Source organism: Anabrus simplex, chromosome 2 (genome assembly GCF_040414725.1).
Source record: "Anabrus simplex isolate iqAnaSimp1 chromosome 2, ASM4041472v1, whole genome shotgun sequence".
Classification (NCBI taxonomy): Eukaryota; Metazoa; Arthropoda; class Insecta; order Orthoptera; family Tettigoniidae; genus Anabrus; species Anabrus simplex.
Genome location: NC_090266.1, coordinates 157,829,781 through 157,853,441, shown reverse-complemented (window position 1 = coordinate 157,853,441; position 23,661 = coordinate 157,829,781). Strand labels below are relative to the sequence as shown.

The 23,661-nt window shown below is 39.0% G+C and overlaps 1 protein-coding gene across 1 annotated transcript in view; it reads left to right on the top strand.

Annotated features, from left to right (window-relative positions):
• Positions 1–23,661, top strand: part of LOC136863952 (26S proteasome regulatory subunit 4) — a 139,681-nt gene that overhangs the window by 68,520 nt on the left and 47,500 nt on the right. The window contains exon 7 of the mRNA XM_067140402.2: positions 14,140–14,337. Coding sequence (XP_066996503.1) covers positions 14,140–14,337 — 198 coding nt within the window. The remainder of the gene's footprint in view (positions 1–14,139; positions 14,338–23,661) is intronic.

The window sequence follows — 23,661 nt, the reverse complement described above, 5'->3', positions numbered from 1 at the left end:
CTCGTTTCTTGATACCGGGTCGGGGATGAGATGAGGTTAATTTATACGGCATGCTTCTACGGTCGGGTACCCTTCCTGACACCAACCTCAGTTGAGGAGCTAATGAAGATGAAACGTGTTATGGTGAATGGAACTGGGTAAAGGGGTGGGAGGACTCAGCTCTGGCCTGTGGATAGGAACTGTCCCGGCATTTGCCTGGAAGTGAAAATATTAAACCACACAAAACCATTCTGAGAACTGCCGACGGTGGGGTTCGAACCCACGCGTTTCCCGAATGCAGAGCTTGGCTTCATAGCCGTAGCGCGTTAAAACGCGCAGCCGCTCAGCCTACTTTCACCTGTATAAATAAAATTATATATTTTGTCTGTACGCTCGGATTAGATGTACAAGATTCCAGAACTTAATATTAAGAAAATGTTCAGATTAAGATAAGTTGAAGAAATCATAATTCTATAATGATAGCACGAAAAGATGAGATTGCATTCGGGAAATAGTGGGTTGGAATCCCATTGTCGGCACCCCTGAAGATCGTTTTCCGTGGTTTCCTATTTTCGCAACAAACAGGTGTACCTTAATTAAGGCTACGGCCACTTCCTTCCCACTCCTAATCCTTTCCTGTCCCATTGTCGCCATAAGACCTATTCTGTGTCTGTGCGACGTGAAGCCAGCTGTAGAAAGAAAAACACCCACGTCACCATACATCCCTGATTCTTCCGTAAATTTCTGTAAGAGTATCCATAATATAAAGCACAAGGCTTGCCTCTCATCGTCTCAGTGACTTGCATGTCGTTAGTAAGCACGCAGGTAGCAACAAATGCTACATCAACGATGAATGTCTACAGCTGGAATAATTACAGTATGTTAAAAACTATAGACTAATATTACCTCAAAAAACGTTCAAGAGAGAGGGGACGGGTTGGAAGAATGCTTATCACACGGTAGCGTGGAGTACACCCTAATTAGCAGTCCCCGTGCTGCATGGACGTTGGAAAACCCTGATAGGCTGCAGATGATTTTACAGTGATCGCAAATGGGACACGAACTGGTCTTTCTTTACATTCTTTCTTTTCTTCACTGTAATGGGAGTGATCGCAAATGGGACACAACCGTCCACAGTATTCGAGTAATACTTCATCATACAAACTCGCGGTGATCAGTTACGCCGAAACATACGGGAATAGGGCAGCGGGCAGCAAGTATTCAATGCCCAAATGAAACTTGCGCTACCGCGGCGACAGAAGTGGTCTTCAATCGGCTAAAAAGCGGCAAGTTTCCGCAAGTAGAGGAGGATCTGCTTAAATATATGATTTTCTTACGCAACGTTGGATAAGCCATTTCTCACGAAATGCAGCATTTTAAAGAATGAGAAATAGCCGCTGCACATGGAATCAGTGTCTTAGATTTGATGGTTAGCCGAGGCTTGATTAATTTTATGAAGAGAAATGGACTTCCTCTTCGACGAAGAACATCATTAAAGTTAAAAACTTTTTATTACCACCTATTCAATACAAAAATAATGCACTCAATTATTTATAAAATATTCATGAGGTACATTGGTTAATAGGACATGTTTCATTCGTCTTTGCGAACATCATCAGCTATAAATACACAAAGCTTAAGGTCAGGGCCCTGAGTTTATTTAAATGGTTAAAAAAAAATGGTAAAGTTGTAATAAAAGTGGTTGTATAGTATTAAAATTAGACTGTAACATATTATACAGATTAGCATCAAAGTTTTTTCATAAAGTACAATGAATATTAATAATCTGAAAAGTAAAAACAATCATAAAGGTTGTTAAAATAGAAATGATGTAATAGTAGACATTAAAAAGAACTTCGATGTTTGAAGCATGGATTAATTGTAGAGTTGTTGGGTATAAACTTGAAGTTTGAAATCTGAAAAGAAAGAAAAAAGGGGAAGAGTGAAGTAATGTTTTACGAAAATAAAAAGGGGTTGGAAATTGTAAAAATGGAGAAAGCTTTTTTCCTTAAACTTCTTGGACTTAAACATCTCAAGAGAGAATAACAAGTTTAATTTCCAAATATATAGAAAGCCTTCTTGCGCCCCCGTCACTATAAGAAACGACTCTTTACACCCGCAATCCCATAAACAGGCTGCATTTTTCAGTCTCGTTTATAGAGCATTAAAAATCCCACTCACAACCGTAAATCGTAAAAAAGAATTAAATTACATCAAAGATTTGGCCAGAATTAACGGCTATAACCCTTTGATGATTAACGAAATCATCAATAAGGTAAAATTTAAAACTGCGACTAAGTTGATTCCGGACAAACCTAAAAAATCGAAATATGCTGCCTTCACCTACACAAACCCAGGCCTATTTCAAATCACCAACCCCCTAAAGAAATACGATATCAACATCGCCCATAAAACCCGATACACGAACCGTAATATTTTTCTCAATTCAAGTATAGTTAACAGTAATCACACTAAATTCTCGAACTCTGGTGTCTATAGACTTAAATGTACTCATTGTGATTTTTCTTATATCGGACAGACTGGACGCAGTTTTTTGACTAGGTATCTTGAACATTACAACGCCTCAAAACACAAAAAAATATTCCGCCATGAGTACTCACATGGAAGAAACTGGCCACAGTTTTACGACGACTGAAAAAGATCTTCAAATCCTAAAATACGTCAGTAAAAGCAAACTAATGACAGAGTTCGAGAACATTTACATATCCTTGGACCAACATTTCAATGGAAATCAAAACTTAAACGAAATTTCAGAAATCAAAAGCCCATTAATTGAGAAAATCCCAGAATTACTCTCTTTTTTTTAAAATATAAATAACAACAACTTTATGAACATTTTTAATTATCCAACCGCTAAGAGCATTTTCTCGATAACAACAGTTACTACTCCACCACCCTCCCATGTGACACCCCCTCCACGTACATCTAGCGCGTCTAAGGAATTAGCTACTTCCCCTCCTCACATGACTCACTCCCCGCCTCTACGTATACACACTTACAACACGAGAAGCAATAACAAAGCCGCACGTGGTTTCCCATTTTCACACCAGGCAAATGCTGGGGCTGTACCTTAATTAAGGCCACGGCCACTTCCTTCCAACTCCTAGGCCTTTCCCATCCCATCATCGCCATAAGACCTATCTGTGTCGGTGCGACGTAAAGCAAGTAGCAAAAAAAACAAAGCCGCTTGCCAGTTTGCCTTACGCAGTTAACGCTAGCGGACACTCCCTTTCTATTACAGCAGGTAAGTTCCTTTTCAATTTTCTCTTTCTCTCCCTTTTAATTTTCGTCATAACATGGCCTCAATTCCCCTTTTCTGCCTTCTTTTCAGATTTAAAATAATTTTCAAGTTCATGCTTTCAACATTATCCACGCGTCACATATGGACGTATTTTAGTGCCTACAATATTATCTGTCTCAATTCAACACAATTCACTAGAGGCAATAACATGTGGCCTGCCTTGTCCTATTCACGCTGTCATTGCTAGCAAATATTATCACCGGCCTAACGGGTAAGCTTTCTCCATTTTTACAATTTCCAATCCCTTTTTATTTTCGTAAAACATTACTTCACTCTTCCCCTTTTTTCTTTCTTTTCAGATTTCAAACTTCAAGTTTATACCCAACAACTCTACAATTAATCCACGCTTCAAACATCGAAGTTCTTTTTAATGTCTACTATTACATCATTTCTATTTTAACAACCTTTATGATTGTTTTTACTTTTCAGATTATTAATATTCATTGTACTTTATGAAAAATCTTTGATGCTAATCTGTATAATATGTTACAGTCTAATTTTAATACTATACAACCACTTTTATTACAACTTTACCAATTTTTTAACCATTTAAATAAACTCAGGGCCCTGACCTTAAGCTTTGTGTATTTATAGCTGATGATGTTCGCAAAGACGAATGAAACATGTCCTATTAACCAGTGTACCTCATGAATATTTTATAAATAATTGAGTGCATTATTTTTGTATTGAATAGGTGGTAATAAAAAGTTTTTAACTTTAATACATTATCTTCAATACGGTCTAATTATGGGATTTATCACATGTAAAGAAGAACATCATGCCAAAAAATGACGAATGATTTAAACCATTTTCATCGCTTTATGATTGAGAAACGTAAAGTGAAGGAATATTTGATCTCCTGTGTGGGAACCGCAGCTCAGACGCCAATCAGTTTCTATATGCCACAAAGTCGAACAGTCTATAAGAAAGGAACATACCTAGTTATCGTACACGCTACCGCAAACAAAAAACAACGATGTACTGCAATGCTTGCTGTAACAATTGATGGCAGAAAGCTTGCACCTTACACTGTTCTAAAACAAAAAACAAAGCCTAAAGCAAAATTTCCGCAAGTGATCCACGTTCGTATTCAAGAAGAAGGGTGAATGGACACGTCACTCGAACAAGATTGGATACAAACGGTTTGGGGTAATGTAGCAGGGTCCCTCCTTCGATGCCCGGCCCTTCTCGTGTTGGACAGTTGTTTTTTTTTTTTTTTTTTTTTTTTTTTTGTCGGTATGTCATTGTTATGACATTACATGAATTTTACTTTTATTAGTTCATGTTTATTTTAGGTCGTATTGTCAGCTCGTAACGGGAAGAAGATTTTCCAGTGTCGGTACTTCGATCCCACATGTCTAACTTACCTATTTGACTTTTCAGAAAAAAATCTCATGCCGGAATTTTACACCAAATGATGATAACCGCAAACGAGTTGAACCAATTGTGTTTATATTATATTTTATGTATCTTTTATATGTACCGTAAATGGATTGTAAATATCTGAATTCCTTGAATAATTTAAGCATCCGAAGTTTCCGCCTGTATTTTTCGTCAAAAAAGTGCGTTAATTACGCGAGAAAATACGGTATTACGGTATGCATTTTGTTGCGTGTGTCGGTGTGACATAAATATTATTATTCGCTTAAGTGTCATAAATGAGAATGATTAGGTAGATTTTCTTGTAACCATTTTTATGTTTTGTTAGTTTTAGATTTTAAATTTAATGGTCAATTTGCATTGTAACTGTAGATATGTATGCCTTTTATCTTGACCTTTTTTCACCTAAACCGTGGTGGAATATCTGTGATGAAATCCAAGAATTAAAATCTTCCTATTTTTTTTGGCTTCTAAAAGTTGGCAGGTATGCTAGGGTATGCGTTAATAAAAAGAAATGGAGGCAACGAACGTACGAAATTAAAACATTACGATAATAAAACGCATTACCGCCACACCTGTAGATATCCATAAATGCGGCAAACTTTCCTATTATTTATTTTTATTCTTCCCGTTCTGGAACTTTGACAATATCTGGGTCATTACATACCTAATCTAATCAATGTGGTCTCTCTTATCTCATGTACAGCTGTTTACGTAAATCCTGATCTGATAAATGTAGAGAACAAGCATGAAATATACTTAAAAATAAGGGTCTGGCTTTCAACAGCCGCAGTTATCAAAAGAATGCTTCCAGAGACTATGTATTACATTCGGAAGTACAACTCGTATCATACGCTAGTTATCAGCTGGTGGTTTGGCACACCTTTATTCGGTAGGAGTGGCTTCTGCTACATATACATCAACTGGGAATATCGGAGACCATCTCTGGAAACCATTTCGGAATAGAGTCACGCTGTTCAGACTCAATAGCCGGGAACAAAGCTATTTTTAAAGGTTCAAAAAGACGGGACCTCGTGCTGGTATGCTTTTGATTGCAGTTCATTGCTGACGCGGCTGACGAGATGGTAGTGAAGATAACGTTACTTAGAATTACGACACGCCGGGAGCAGGGAAGTTGGCGGCGCAAGATGATAATTCAAATGAAAGCTGTGATCAGGTTTACAGTGTGGTAGGCCTGCTGCTCAACTGACAGAGACAAATGACTGGCCATTAAGTTCTTTTGTATAAATATTGCATAATACGATACCCTTATCCCTTTCCTCTACGGGGTCGAGTATGAAGCGAGACTAATCTTCGTTGCAAGTTTTTACGACCGTATGCCCTTCGTGACGTCAACCTGATCAGAGGAATTAATGAGATGTAACAAATGACGTGATATGAGTACCGGTAACAAAACAGACTATATTTACTTTATATATTGGTCTAAAAGGTGTGTTCACCATTTATTGTCTTTTTACATTTAGAAATACTGCCTTCCGATGAAAATAACCACCATAGCTCAAATACATTCATAAGTTTGTTAAAGAATAGTGTAGAATGTTTACACGTACAATTTATAGCCTAGAAGTCATGTGTTCGTTGCACAGAATTTGACGTTATGACATATTAGGCCCCCTTTACTTTTTTTTTTTTTGCTACAAAAGTGGGGGTGGGGGGTGGGGGAAAGGTGGTCTAATACATGAGTAAGTACAGTATTATTTTAATATGAGATCCATCCGCTTTCTTACTTTATTAGCATATGTAGTTTAAATGATAGCTGACTTTTACCACTAGGTATTGTCGATACCAATAAACAATACATATTATTGAAAATGGTCAGTAATTCACCAGGTCTTCTGATGTGTTGTATGATATTTGCTCCTGAATTCAGTAAAACCTCATTAATTTGAAGTCGTTAGGACGCTAAAATCGGACTTCGAATATGTAATTTCTAATTAACCGCCACCAACTCGTAATTCAGAAATGCGAACCCTTGCTGCATCACAAAATCAAGACCCATTAATGCATGCAGTCACCATGATTCACAGTTAAACATTTCAAATGCCGTGGAAAAAACCCTGTATTACCAACTTGTATCCAACAAGGCGCATTTATTCAAATAATGCATTTTGTTAACTCATAAGACAATGCCATAAGCTATCAAATGTAACCTCACACCCGAAGAAAAGAACACGATTAAAGACAGAAAATCAATATGCACGACACAATACAAATATGGTAATCCAGTGAATAAAGTACTTGCACAAAACTCGCCAATTGGAAACACATGGCACAACAAAACAAACTTTAAAAACCTAGACCTATATTTAACAGAAATATCAAGAAAAATGCCTGTGTACAGTACCTGACAAAAAAACGCAAATATTTCATGGTCCGGTAACTTTCTTTTTTATCAATTTTCTTTCAGTCACACGGACACAGATGGGTCTTACGGCGATGATGGGATGGGAAAGGGATAGGAATGTGAAGGAAGCAGCTATGGCCTTATTTACAGTACAGCCCCAGCATTTGCCTGGTGTGAAAATGGGAAACCAAGGAAAACCACCTTCAAGGCTGCTGGCAGTGGGGTTTGAACCCACTTCTCCAGAATGCAAGCTCACAGCTGTGTGACCCAAACCGCACGGTCACTTGTCAGTGTTTTTTTTAAAACACTAGCAACGAACTGCTTCAAAAGGTTCATAGCCTTAATTGTCGCTTCGTCAGCATCACTTGCTCTTATCACAGAATCCAACATGGCTAGAGCGGCACGTACATAATTTTTCGACGATATGGTTGTCGCCTGCACCGTATCTTCCCGTTCAGCATCAGCTAGAGCTGCATCTCCCTCTAGCGTCATGTGATCACTAGTGATGGGACATTCGATTCATTTTACTGAATCGATTCATTTGATTCCGTTCACGTTACTGAATCGATACAGTGATCCGATTCACGGCTCATTGGTCACCGCTTCTACTGCATGTGTGTAGTATGTGCTGGTAAGACAGCAGCAACAGCATTCAGTGCTCGCAGCTGCCATCTGGTCTTCATACTATGAACTCCTTTCTTAGAAAAAATGCTAGTTACTCTAATACATCGAAGGTTTCTGGCGACACAGGGTGGGAAAGGTTAGGATTAGGAAGGTAGCGGCCATGACCTGAATTAAGGTACAGTCCCAGCATTTCCTGGTGTGAAAATGGGGAAACTACGGAAAAACCATCTTAATGGCTGCCGACAGTGGGATTCGAACCCACCATCCCCCGAATGCAAGCGCATAGCCACGCGATATTAACCGCACGACAACTCGCTCAGTCATTTAAAAAAAAAAATATTTTTCTATCAGCTGAGGATTTTTTTAATAGTCATATTTTGTATAGGCTACCCGAGATGTACAGTAGCCCGCTGGTTTTCTGATTCAACATACTGTTATTGCGTCTGTCCACATATGACTGAAGTCTTGTGCAACGATGTGACATATGAACTGAGAGAATACTGAGCCGTTCTTCCCAATATCAAACAGGTACTTTTGAGTGGTCATGAGCATGACTCATAGTCATAGGGCAGGCTAGAGTCGAGTTTGTCAAATGTCAACTAAGTTATAATACTAAGATTCACTAAACTAATAAATAGTATAACCTAATAGCCTACCTACTTACTACCTACTTCAGAATTATGTTGTGACTACCTTTTCAACACTGCAAATAAATCCAGCTATTATTTAAACCTCCCTGTAAGAAGAGGACAGTGAATGCAAATGGGTATTATTTTCAAATGAGCTGAGCTTGAGAGTCTATTATAGCATACGATTCTTTCAGTGTAGCATGGCTCACTGTATGTCTCGCTGCAGTGAGCCGATAAGGAGCCGTGTGTATCTTGTGTCTCACTGAGCCGCGCTCGTTCACGATTCTTTCGATGTGCCATGGCTCACTGTATGTCTCACTGCAGCGGAAGCTCGGCTCTCCGCGTGTCCAGTGAGCCGATAAGGAGCCGTGTGTATCATGTATCTCACTGAGCCGCGCTCGTTCACGATTCTTTCGATGTGCCATGATTCACTGTCTTGCTGCAGCGGAATCTCGGCTCTCCGCGTGTCCAGTGAGCCGATAAGGAGCCGTGTGTATCATGTGTCTCACTGAGCCGCGCTCGTTCACGATTCTTTCAATGTGCCATGATTCACTGTCTCGCTGCAGCGGAAGCTCGGCTCCCCGTCAACGTCCAGTGAGTGCGCCACTCAGCACTGTCCGCTGGGAGTAAGCTGAATCGTGTGCCGTGAGCTTGCCGTTCCTGTGAATCGATTCATTCGGACACTTGAATGAATCGATACACTGCTTCGAATCATACATTCAGTAGCCAACACTAGTGATCACAGCTGATCAACATGGCAGGATCCCGCTCCTCTGAAGTAGTCTCTGAATGCTCGATAGCGATGTATTCAGCGAAAGTTGTGCCGACATCGAACTTTTGCAGTAACTCCCCTCATTCTTCCTCTCGTACTTCATTTAAGGAACCAAATCCATACCTAATGAAGCAGTTTGTGATTGTTGATGACGGAATAGCGTCCCAGGCAACTGCCACGTTCCGCATTGCATCCTTCACTTTCCACTTACGTATTTCTCCTGCCGGAATATTTCTAGCGACTTCACGGAGAAAGTAATGCACCAGTTGCTCTCTGTAGGCACATTTCAGAGATGAAATTATAACTTGATCTAGGGGCTGTAAGTCGCTCGTCGTGTTGGCTGGCAGAAAAATACAACGCACATTTTTAAAAATTAAATTATGTTTGTGCGCAGTGCACTGATCTAACAGAAATATTTTTCTGTCCTGGCATGCCATTTTACGTTCAAGGCATACCAGCCACTTCTCAAAACGTTTGCCTGTCATCTAAGGATTTTTAGATGGTTTGTACTTGCACGGAAAGTGCCTAATGCCCTTAAAACTTCGTGCCTTCTCGAACTGGCCTATCATGTTGGGAGGAACTCTTCTTGCTTTTGTTCGCATTGCATATCCTTGTACAATTTCCCACCATGGCACTTCTCTTCTTTAGAACCGTAAGTCCTTTTCGGCTCAGCATTGAAAAACAATGCAGTTTCAACGGCATTGAAGATAGTGTTTGGCGCGTATGAATTGATGATATGATCGTGGGTTCGAGCCCCACTGTCGGCAGTCCTGAAGATGGTTTTCCATGGTTTCCCCATTTTCACACCAGGCAAATGCCGGGGCTGTACCTTAATTAGGGCCACAGTCGCTTCTTCCCCAATCCTAGGCCTTTCCTATCCCAGTGTCACCCTAAGACCTATCTGTGTCAATACAACATCAAGCAAAATCGTAAAAAAAATTTTTAAAAATAGATCACGCTTTCTTGCCAAATTAAATGAAATGAAATTTTTTAGCCCGTATTATCCTCAACAAGTGTTATAGTTCTTTTTTTTTAGGAATGAGGAAGAACCATAACACTTGGTTCTTGTCAAATGTCGGCATCGCTAGTGCTCACAGATCCTGCTTCTCCACAAGGGCCGATGATGACCCAGATGTTAGGCCCCTTTAAACAAGCATCAGCAGCATCTCTGTTTCTCCACACACTGCCTGCCACGTGGTATTGTGTCCTTCCTTAAAACGCTTATGCCTCCCGTTTGAACACTGAAACTGCAGTCTCATCTTTAGCGCCAGTTCATTTGCTTTTCCCTTAATAATCTCACCATCAAAGGGGATATTGTTTGCTTGAATGTTCCACTTCCAAACCGCAGGGTTTAGCTTATCGAATGCTCATTTGCTTTGCAGTATTTGCACCTTGACTTTCTTGACCTTCTGTGCTCTCACGATTTTTTTAAAATGTAGAAAGCGTAGACAAAGGAATTTCATATTCTTCAGCTATTTCAGTTTTTGTTTTTTTGTCCTTTTCATCTTCTCGCTCAGTGTCTTGAAAGAATATTGGCGCTTAGCCATCTCGCATCATAAAAACGAACACACATACATTAAAATACCGTAACGAACAAATGAAAATACATATTAATAAAATATAATAACTTTGAAGTTTATAACCATACACTAAAACTTAAGTAAAATGAGTAACTACAGGAATACAAAAGAACTACAATTTCACTCGAACTTGGCAACTCTGAAGCACGCTGTAGACACACCAAAGTCAAAGTGCCCTATACGTTCCAGAAGACGGGTTTCTTCGGGACACAGAGAAATGTTTAACCCTTTATAGGGCAGTACTCTGGGGAACAAAACTAAAATTTGAAAAATGGAAAAATCATCTCTTAAGGGAAGTAAAATAATGATTTTAAAGATATTTTGCCTAATTTTGTTATTACGTGACTGATAAGGCATGGTAAGTATACTTACCAGAGACCGCTTATAGCACTGCATTACAGCCAGTGGTCTCTGGTAAGAATACTTACCACTTCTTCGAAACAATGAAATGGTAAGAAATCTAGTGTTCTAAATATTTATTTTACTATCATAACTGAAAATTAACGTAAGTGGGGATATCTGAACAATTCGTGAGTAGAATATAAATTACAAAAGCACAAAAAACAAAAAAATGTATAAGATGACACAGTGGATAGCAAAAATTTGCCTTACAAAGTATCGGACACTGAACACAGAATGAACTTCACACTTTATATGCTAGGTTTGTGGAATGGCATAAAACATTCCAAACAAAGAGCTACATCACACTGAACACACACTGTTGTCGAACGTTTTTGTTTCTTTGAAGTGCTACAGTGAGCACATCTTCGAAAAGTGGGACCCTTTCTTGGAAGATGATTTCCTACATTTGTAAGTCTTGTAGCATTTGGGATTGTTTGTCGCCCGTCTGGATGGTTTCTTTTCTTCCCTCTGCCGACCGTTGCCACTGGACCTTTCTTCGCACGTCCGCAGTATGACCCAATGAGTTCCGTTGCCAGCAATGATCTGTATTTTAGGTGTGTGAGTGGTTTTGTGTTCGGACTGCATTCCTTCAAGGTGATTTTATACAATATAAAACTGTTGACAATGCACGCTTCAATGCAATAATAGAAGATTTTCATCCACCATCTGCGAGATTTCCAGGATATGTTGTAAGTGGAATGTAGTTGATCAAAATGATCAACTCCACCCATGTAAGCATTATAATCCTTCACAGATTCCGGACAAGAAACAAGATCTCTTTTTCCTTCTTTGTTAGTCCTCAGTACCTGTCCTTTGGATTGAGCATTATGCATTGTACTGATAACAGTTACACACTTCTTACCTCTGTCCTTCCATTTCGAAATACCAACATCACCAGCCATAACTGCATCACTTTCGCCCATTTTCAACATTCTGTCAGGAAGAAGGTTGTCTTTGGGGAAAAATTTCCTTGTTTGTCTGATTGTCGCACAAGCGAAGAAACTTTTGGTTAGGAGTCTCTTCATCATAACGATGTTGGAAAATAAATTATCAAAGAACAAGCAGTACCCTAATCCCTCAAATGCATGGCAAAGTTTGCTTATTACACGTTCACCTAATGACAATTCAGTGCTTTCCCCTTCATGCTTGCCTACGTATACTGATATACCTAAACAATAGCCTGTCACTGCACAAGCTATTACCCATATCTTGAATCCCCTCTTTATAGGTTTCATTGGCATAAACTGCTTGAGAGAACTTCTCCCTTTGAAGCCAACCATAGATTCGTCTATCGAAAGGAAACGTGAGGGATGGAATACGTCCTTGAAAACAACATTCAAATGGTTCAACAATGGTCTCAGTTTGTATATTCTGTCATAATTTTGTTCTCCTTTCTTTGGCATTTTTGAGTTATCATTCAGGTGCAGGAATCTCAAAATCTTGAGGAACCGCTTCACTGACATTACTGCTGAAATTCGATTATTGTGGAAGTTGCTGTCATTGCTCCAATAAAGTCTGAAACTAGGTAAGGTATTGAACCCCATTATAATTAGTAGCCCAAGAAAATCCTTTAGTTCATCAACCGATAAGCCTAGCTCATAATGATGTTGTGAAGCATACAAGTTAGATTGAAGAACAATGAGCTGCAGGAATGTTGTAGGTAGGAGCAACATGAAAATTTTCAACGGACTGTTTATATCTACTTGAGCTTTATGCGATAAACCAAATGGCTGAGAAAAGGCTGTAGAATAAAATTACTGCGGTACTTTACAATGCTTTGACCACGGTAATTCATCAGGCCTACCACCTGAAGGATCACTTTCACCCCCCTTATCTTCTGCTTCTTCTTGAACTTCCTCATCTTCTGCATCAACAGTTGGCACGTTATTAGTATCAAATGGGACTGCCTCTGCACTCTGGGAACCGAAGGAATTGCTCAAATTTACAGGTAGACAGTCTTCTGCATCTTCATCGCCGCCTACATCTGAATCTACAGCCATTTCATCCGTAACCCTGTTGAGTTCCGCCTCTAACTCATCTTCTGCCAACCATCTTCTAGAGTGTGCCATGCCTGTAAAAAAGACAAGAAGGGATAAAATCATACTCAGAACTATCAAATTAAGTTTTAAATACACACTGGAATGCTTTCCGAGTGTTTTTGAAGTTATACGCGAAACATTACTAGGGTTCATTTCAGAAGTTATCGTACATAACCTCAGTTTTCCGGAACACCTTATTCATTACATCAATATAACATCTTAGCGGGACTGTTGTGAATAAATTCGCAATGCTAACAAGGAACTAGAACCTTCATAAAATACAAATCAGACAATGCATTACCAAAAATACACTGGTAGGAAATATAAATAAAGTAAGAAAAACGGCAGAAAACTTCATGATTTTTTCGATATCCATGGATACTGCGCTTTTTTCAAATATATTGTTGTCTGTATGTTCAATAATGTGTACATTACTTCACTAAATATGCTACAATATATATTGAATGATATTCTTACCTTTATAAGAAAAAGTTGTCGCAGATATCTTCATACAAGCACGTTTTTACACAACATGCGCCAATACACAGCCGGTAGAGCACGCTGGTATACATAATTACCACTTTTAGTTATTGTGTGATCAATGTGGCAGTGGAGCGCGAATTTCAAAATATGGTGCGTATTTATATCAGAGACCGTTTGGAGCTGTAGTGATCAGCTACAATGTTTAATGCACGTAGGTTCTTGTGTATAATATTTACGTAGAGAGCAAGTGGTAAGTATACTTACCAGTAACCTATAAAGGGTTAATTGAAATTTACACTGTAAAATACTATTTTTAATAAAATGAAAGACAATTTTGAATTATAAGTATGAATTTTGACTATGTTCTTCGAATTACGAATTATCCGTATTTTGAATTAAATGATTCAATAACATTTAAAACCTTACGTTTTGTTTCCAGCAATAAGAGATTCTTCAAAATAGGTGGCATTTTGAATTAACCTATTTCAAATTGTAGAGATTCTACTGTACTTGATAGTAATGCTACAATAATTCATTTCCATGTATCTCACAACTTTCTTTCAGGGAGATGGTCCAAAACTTGTTCGAGAACTTTTCCGTGTTGCAGAGGAACATGCACCTTCAATTGTTTTCATTGATGAAATTGATGCTGTAGGAACAAAGCGGTATGATTCAAATTCTGGTGGAGAGAGGGAGATTCAGAGAACAATGTTGGAATTACTAAATCAGCTGGATGGCTTTGATTCAAGGGGTGATGTTAAGGTATGTATAGTTGTTTTCATTTAGAAGTTAATACGGATCATTTTCATCATTTCTAAATCTGAAAGAATTGTAAAAATATAAGATACAGTGTGTGTACTCTTGACTAAAAAGAGAACATCTTCAGTTCAGACCTCAATATGACATGTAGTTTTTCAGGTTAAATTATAATACAATAGAGCATCGATAATCGAAGCTAACTGATATTCAGCCCTGTTAAGAGTATCAATTCATTCGGATTTTCAAACATAGAGCGAAAATGAGATGAAAGCTAATTTTAACTACATACTGAATTTACTTTAGAGATTTCAATAGGCCTGCATACTGTACTGTAGACAATACTAGACAGATTTTAAAAAGACTGATCTTTGTTTGAGTTGTTACTGAGCTTCATTTCTTTGCAACCAAGTGTCTAACTTGTAAACAGGCAAGCAGTGTTACCATAGACTCCGGAATTTTATCCAGCCAATTTATAGCAGTCTCTAGAGAATTGAAAGCTTCCAGGGAGTAGGCCTAGGGCATTCATTCTCCTGCTTTTAAACTATGTTGTCACCTTCACTGGTGCTTCACTATCCGTTGCAGCAGTCAGAATTTCATTATCGTTCAAAATTTGGAAGCCGAACATGTGCAGCAAGTGTGTGCTGATGATATGGTTGTATCCTGGGAAAAGAATGTTGCTTCGTCATCTTCAAAAATATGACTAAGGGTATTTTTAATGCCAACGAGATGGGAGCAGTTTACAATTTGCTCCCATCTATGACATATCCTGTTCTCAGAGAAAAATACCACGGAGGCTATAAAATTAACTAAAGTCTGATGGCGCTTTGTGTTAACAGGGACAGGACTGAAAAGTTACCCCCACTGATAAATGGAAAATTTAAGAATCCAAGATGCTTCAAAAGCATCCGTACATCATCTTCTGTTCATTTTCCCATTTATGTGGGTTTTGCCATCTTGCGGTGTTTCCTCCACTTCAATCGATCCATAGCGTCCCGAGGTCTGAGTTTGGTGAGCCGCGTGTCATCTCTCCCCCTTTCCAGCCAGCGTGTTTGAGGTTGTGTACTGTACTGCAGACAATACTAGACAGGCTTCAAGAAACTGACCTTACTTGACACAAAGCCGTATCAACGGCAGTGAGACCGCTCCAAGGCCAGCAATAATTCGGGACTCCTCATTAATGAGATTACTGTTGCAATCTTTCAACTTTATAATGATCATTCAACCGCAGGGAAGCCTCCGTGGCTCAGGCGGCAGCGCATCGGCCTCTCACCGCTGGACAAAGCTGAGGCGGGACAGGTTTTTCTTCGGGTACTCCGGTTTTCCCTGTCATCTTTCATTCCAGCAATACTCTCCATTAACATTTCATTTCATCTGGCAGTCATTTATCATTGTCCCAGAGGAGTGCGACAAGCTTCGGCAGCCGGCACATTTCCTATCCTTGCCGTAGATTGGGACTTCATTCATTCCATTCCTGACCTGGTCGAATGACTGGAAACAGGCTGTGGATTTTCATTTTCATTCAACCGCAGGATGTCCTTTGTTAACAGCATTAAAACTTGAATTTTGTTACATAAACGCCACAAGTCATTCATTTTAAGGATTTATTCAGGAGATTCTCAACAACACAGTGCAGGAAAAAAATACAGTACAACTTTGTATATACCCTTTCCAGGGGGCCAAAGGAATAAAACGTATAAGTGTGAAAAACGCTTAAATGAAATTCTGTAAATATGAAGCAGAGTTATATTTCAAAGTATATGTGGCAATATGAAACAATATAAACACAAAAGAAATGCACACGGATAAAAAAAAATTGGCTACAAAGAGAGGGAAAAGTCACATTACGTTATTTTAGTTTGTATTCTGTTGGCTGTGGCCACAACATGAACAGTATTCTCAAACCGGTACAATTCGGCCGTTATTTCCTCAGAAACGTTATGGCGAGTCACAAAATGTTTGTTTGTCAATAGAGCATTGACAGCAACATTAAAGGTCACTGAAATATGCTGCAGCACTTTGGTATCATCGTCGTCGTGATTACAGTCCTCACTCAGGCCCCTTTGTGCATCTTCAGCAATCTCGGAGTTAGTCATAGCTTCTGCAGTGATGAGGTTAGCGTCAACATTTAAGTAATCGTCAAATTATGCCTCCTCTTCCAATTTCCTCCATTCGCCGTCATTACCAGGATTATCGCCATTATCATCGATGATATTAAAAAGATACATCATACTGAGTACTTTTCTTCTTCCACCACATTTCGCCAACCTTATGTGCGTTCACTGTTGCGCGTTTCTGTCTTGGTTGGTTGTGTGATGTGTTGTATGAATATGAAGAGGAGAGTGTGGGGACGAACACAAACCATACCGTACACAGTTAAAAATTCTGGCCACACTGGGAATCGAACACGAGGCCCTCTAAACCAAAGGCCAATAGGTTGACCATTTAACCAAGGAGCCGGACATCATTCATACTTTGTTTTTTTTTTTTTTTTTTTCGTGTGGCTATTTCTAGCCGGGTGCAGCCCTTGTAAGGCAGACCCTCCGATGAGGGTGGGCGGCATCTGCCATGTGTAGGTAACTGCGTGTTATTGTGGTGGAGGATAGTGTTATGTGTGGTGTATGAGTTGCAGGTATGTTGGGGACAGCACAAACACCCAGCCCCCGAGCCACTGGAATTAACCAATGAAGGTTAAAATCCCCGACCCGGCCGGGAATCGAACCCGGGACCCTCTGAACCGAAGGCCAGTACGCTGACCGTTCAGCCAACGAGTCGGACATCATTCATACTGAATATAATATAATATATATTCTGCCCGTTTAAGCCACAACTAACACATTAGAGACACAAGACACCCTCAGGGGTGCTCAGTAAGGGATTGACATGTTCCATAAAGGAAGATGGTGTGGATCAAGGAAATGGGCAGATATCAGTAAATAATGAACCATCGAAATACAAATCACTGGTGGATGATTTATTACAAAATAATTCCGTCCTAAGAATTAAGATTGTGTGAGATGACCACTAAAATGTTTAATTTTACATTAACTCTTGCTGTACATCCAAAAATTTAAAGCAAATGGGATGGTACATGTTAATGAATTCTTATTAATTCTGACAGAATTGTTTTCATAAAAGTCATATTTTATCGAATATTATTTGAATGTTAAATTTTATTTTGTATATAGAACGATGTTCGTACGCATGTCAAATCATGCCAGAAAATCTGGAACAAGATTTTAAATGCTTACATGACTGGTCAAAAAAAAAAAAAAAAAAAAATTTAAAAAGAACTTACTTTTACTTGCTAATTATTTCTCCAATTTAACTCGACCTTTCAGTGATTATCTGTTCAGCGTAACCTCAGAATACACGTGACTTTACGTGATAAAAGTAAGCAGAATTAAAAAAAAAAAACACATAAAAATGACGATAAATTACAAATTATTCCTAAATATCCATTCATCATTGCACACATCATCGCAGAAAATAGATTACATGTGCTTCTGTTCATAGAGACACAAATATTCACCCCCAAATAGCACATTAAATCACCATAATCGATGCAACATTTCTCCACATGGCACAACGTGAGAGGTACAACATCGAAAATAATGCGCAACATCCATCCAAAATATCACGGGAAAATTCTCATAAATGACTGAAACCACACATAAATATAATAATCAGACAATGTCCTCCCTTAAAAGTATGAAATTGAATCCAAAAGAAAGCTATCCGTATCATCAGCGTAGCATTAACATGTCAGATGAGCCTGCTCCCTCATGAAAAATGTAGCAAACACTTTCGGTAAAATATAGGAGAAATACATTCCGAAGAATAAAAATATCACGCGCACACAGTCCTCAATATTATAGTAATCGAATGGAAACGTAATATTCCTTAAAGGTTAGCCGATGGCTGATATTTAAACCAGATACTTGTCCGATGACATGACTTATTGAAACCCGCGTGGCCGATGATGTTGACATACCGTCGTCACGCACCTTAAAAATCGTATAGTAAGAGAAAATACTAATTCAACGTCGTATAACGCAAGAAAATGACATGGTAAAGGTACTAGAAATCTACTCAAACTACTGTTCAATCAATAATCCCTTCAAGAAGAAAGTTAACTACTTGTTACCGCTACATAGAACAGATAATACCCAGTATAAATGAAATGTCGACTTAACTTGAATGTCTTGATGACCCTGGTCTCCTTCTAGGCTGGATTCATGGCATTAGGACGCTGTCGGCATTGGTCCTGTCTTTTAGTACTGCATCCTGATCTGGGCGATGTCTCCGGGGCACACGAATTTCTTACTGTAGGTCTTCATTGGCTTGGCCGGTATTGAACTGGTACTGCTTGATGTATACTGAAACTTTCACAAAAATGTTAGTACAAATTCCCCACTCTTGGTTTCACAATTGACATGTAATGATACATACTTTCTTCCTAGACACTATTGACGTCTGTTATGACTGTAGATGGTCTGTTAAACTGCTAAGAAATGACACTGTTCTCCTCGTGGTGCAAGTAACAGCTGTCCAGGTCTATAAAAGACCTCCCTGTGTAGTGAGCTTCCGAGCAACACGTGTAGCCAGCAGATAAGCAAGAGAATATTCTAGTTCGGTTTGCCACCTATATTCTGAGCTCTGACGTCATACCTCGTGATTCGATTGATGTCCTGAATTCCTCTACGTTGTAATTAACATGTCCCCTAATTTCTTGTTAATTAATTAGATAATTTATTCCACAATTAATTTAATTTCCAAATATTATTATTTATGCCTTCCTGAAATGTGATATCACAGCTTTTATGCACACTTGTTGGAGAATGTTTATTAAGATGTCGAATCTGAAGTTGTGATATTACGAAAGATTTTGAATGTAATACTTCTTGTGGCTGGAGAGTTCAGCAGTATTAAAATTTTTCCTGTCTTCTCTTGCGGTGATAACATTGTCTTCCACCCCTCAACAGGTTATACAAAAAGAAAAAGAAGAAAGTCATCCCTTTGGGTTCCGCTGCCAACACTGCGCGGAACACATGGCGTACAGTCCGGTCACATAAAATTCACTGCCAATTACAATAGACCTAAAATGTCACAGTATATAGTACAGTTTATAGTATTTTGAAACTGAATTCATAACGTGAAGGAACATGAAATGCACAATCACTGAAAGGAGTTCTGAACAGAACACAACTGAAAAATGTGAAGACCCCAGTGCCCAGTGATAGTTTACCAGCTGTCACAAGTCGGGGTTGCAAAATCTGTCTCGGCTGCCGGTAGCAGGAGTGAACTACTTCAAGGTCGGTCGCCAAGACAGAGTAGCCCTGTGTGCAGAGTAAAATAACACTACATCGGTACTACAGCCCATGGACCAAGGAATCATAAAGGTATTGAAACAGAGGCATCGAAAATCAGTTGTATGCCATATGCTGCTACACATGGAAGCAGGCAAACCCATCTACATATCATCTCTTTTGGACACAATGCCTTTCATTGCATCATCATGGGATTCAGTGGAGCGTGTAATAATAGCAATTTGCTTCAAGAAAGCAGGCTTCGGTGGTGGTACCAACAGCATTGTTATGGAAGTTGGTGATGAAGAGCTAAGGTGCTGGAAAACTATACAGGAAAAGATGGAGATTACCAGTAGTTTCAACATCACTGCCATTGATAATATGGTAATCACTTGCAAGGAGCAGACTATCGATGAGATCTGCAAGGAAATTCAGGCAGGAGATGAGGAGATTGAAGAAGAGGAGGAGGAGGTGGAGGAAGAGAATCCCCAAGACCATCTTGCAGTGAGGCAAGCATCTGCCTTGAAAAACTGAGACGGTTTATGGAAGGTTCATTCAGTGTGCCTCAGAACACATGGAAGGCAATGTAGGAAATGGTGAGGTATATACTTCAAGAAAGCAGTAAAAACCGGAAACAGTCAACCGTGGACAATTTCTTTTCCTAGTAGGAGCCTAGACCTTAGTGTTTGGAAATGTTTTTAATGTCTAATGCGGTATGAAATTGACATGTACGGTTACCATCTACCGTTTAAATGTTCTTAGTATTACTTCTTATCTCTTGTGCAGGGTTTTGTATAATACTAGCTGATGTACCCGTACTTCGCTACGGAATTCTACATTGTATACAGAATTCTAGGTTAGGTAGTGTACACGTTGTGAGCAAGATTGTATTAAATTGCAAAGCTCTTAACGTTGCCTTAGAAACGTGACGGCGGTATCACCAAACATCTTTTCTCATATGAAGACTGAGTTAGGGAATTTTCACTGTAATGGTAGACCTGCTTGCATACCATCAGTCACAATAAGGTTGGGAAGCTTTCATTTTAATGGTAGACACTCACTCTCCACCTGCCTTTTTACATCCTCAGAGAGACTGTCTTATTGGTTTTCCCAACTGAAATGAACAACAAAACAGTGACACGAGTAGGAATGGCGCAATTAAAAGCAATACTTTCATATGAAATACTCCATCAAATCACAAACCACACATTTTCTCACTTTTAACGAACAGGTCTAAGCTCCCGATATTAGAGTCCAAAGTTTCAGAGCTGGGATGACCAAGCCGCAGACAGCCGTGATCCGTGAGCACTCTTAGTGTTCTTTTCGGCGGGGAGGAGGTCGAATAGTGGAGACTTCTAGGGCAAAAATTGTGCCCTTTTACTAATGTTTCCTAGGAGTACACGATGAGTCAGTAAATATCAGTTCACTACACTGGCGGCGGAAAAATTGATCTGACTTGGAGGCAAATTTCTCTTCCAAGCCAGAGGAGAAACCCCTTCTTCACTGCTAATTTGGAATAAAATGAATGTAGAATTTAATAAAAGTGAGGAGGAAGAAGAAGCTTAAGAAACGGCTCTTTTCAGGGTTGAATTTTGAGTCATTTAGTTAATTGTGGTGCTATAATTTGGAATAGGCCTAAATTGTTATTATAGACCAGGCCATAGGCCTACTATTACTACTAATAATACCACTACTACTACTACTACTACTACTACTACTACTAAGTGAGCCTCTGCCTTAAGTATGCACACTGCTCATTCAAAACAGTGCGTCAGAGTGGGGATCGAACAACTGGAGTACTATGATGAACCGGTGTGTTACGTACCAGCTGTATCAGAAAATGTATGAACCAGAGGAATGGCATGCTAAAGAAGAAAGTTTTCTAACTCCCCGGCTATTTTCCGCCAGTAGTCAGTCAGGCTATTATACTCGGTACGCAGCAGTAATCCCATCTATCGGAATTGAGGGGCAGCATAAGAGATAATGAACACCGCCACTAACAACGGTCAATGTAATGTTATTGTTCATCAATGTTATGCACTTTCGATATTGTAGGCCTTCACATTTAGTTTTCTTCCGACTCTGAAATACCACTCCTATCGTAGTCGGTACGGTAAAACTGAATAAAATGTGCATGGTCGGAAATTGTGTTCTCTGTAACATTTGTTATGTAGTACTTTTCGATAGGACCAATAACATAGGTATATAAACATTGAATTTTGGTGCCTTCCCCTAAACTACAATTTAATCCAGTGTGAATACAATTGTTTATAGCTTAGACTGTAGTTTTATATTCGCTGTCTCTATATACCGATTTTCATTAAATTCTGTTAACCCACTTTCTCGTGGCTCGGCGTTGATATGGACTTAGCAACAAAAATACAAATTCGTGAATATCTGTGTTATAGCCGGTAGGTAAAAATGTATACGATATAAATGGTCGGAAATTTAATTCTATATGACTTTCGTTAGAACGGCTGATAAAGAGATTTGTGATTATTGTAGCTCCTCAGAAGGATATTTGTCCTCAAGGTAGAACATATTTATCGATACAACCACTGATTATAAATATTTGAGAATTAAATTTTAGGCCTTCCCCCAAAGTACCATTTCACTCAGCGTGAATAAAATGATGTATAGCCTAGATCTTAGTGGCTCATTCTCCAACTTTGCATACAAATTTTCAATGAGATAGGACCACTAATAACGTGAATATTTAAGAATAAAATTTTTGGCCTTCCCCTAAACTACCATTTCATTCAGCGTAAATAAAATTATTTATAGCCTTGATTATTGCGATTTGCATACCGATTTTTATTAAATTCTCTTCAGCCATTTTCTAGTGATGCGTGAACATACATACATACATACATACATACAGACAGACACACAGAAATTACAGAAAAGTAAAAATTGCATTTCCTTGTTACTGTGGGCATAACAGATACAGAAATACAATTCTTTTCAAATTCTGAGCAATGTACAGATAAAACTCTTATATACATAGATGTTCCATTATTTTACTTTATATCTAAAAATACATGTCATGATAATCAAATTTGTATATTGTGGCTTTCTTTTAGCAGCTCATATATATTGGCCTATTTCAGTATTGTTCACAAACAAGGAAATCTGTTGCTGTGTGTTTCACATGTATTTCAAAATACAGAATACGTTTTTGTGCATTACCGCTTATAAGAACTTTCCTGCTTAAGAAGTTTTTCTTTTGTGGTCCCTTGAAGAACTTCTTAACAGAGTTTCACTGTATTTACATAACGAAAAATGTCTAAATACAGTACCCATATTTCATTATTTTGCTTTCCCCCTATTTTTTATGTTTCCCGCATCCGTCGTCACTTGCCCCCTCCCCCTGAAAAACGATGCAATCAATCGCTGCTGATCTGCATTTAGGGCAGTCATCCAGGTGGCAGATTCCCTATCTGTTATTTTCCTAACTTTTCTTAAATGATTGCAAAGAAATTGGGAATTTATTGAACTTCTCCCTTGGTAAGTTATTCCAATCCCTAACCCCCCTTCCTATATACGAATATTTGCCCCAATTTGTCCTCTTGAATTCCAACTTTATCTTCATATTGTGATCTTTCCTACTTTTAATGACACCACTCAAACTTATTCATACCGGGCGAGCTGGCCGTGCGGTTAGGGGCGTGCGGCTGTGGGCTTGCATCCGGGAGATAGTGGGTTCAGATCCCACTGTTGGCAGCCCTGAAGATGGCTTTCCATGGTTTCCCATTTTCACACCAGGCAAATGCTGGGTCTGTACCTTAATTAAGGCAACGGCCGCTTCCCTCCAACTCCTAAGCCTTTCCTATCCCATCGTCGCCATAAGACCTATTTTTGTCGGCACGACTTAAAGCCACTAGCAAGAAAAAGTATTTGTCTACTAATGTCATTCCACGCCATCTCTCCACTGACAGCTCGGAACATACCGCTTATAATATAGGTGTTGTTTCCCATAGGGAATCTGAAATATTTGTCCCGAATGAGTAAATTTATAATA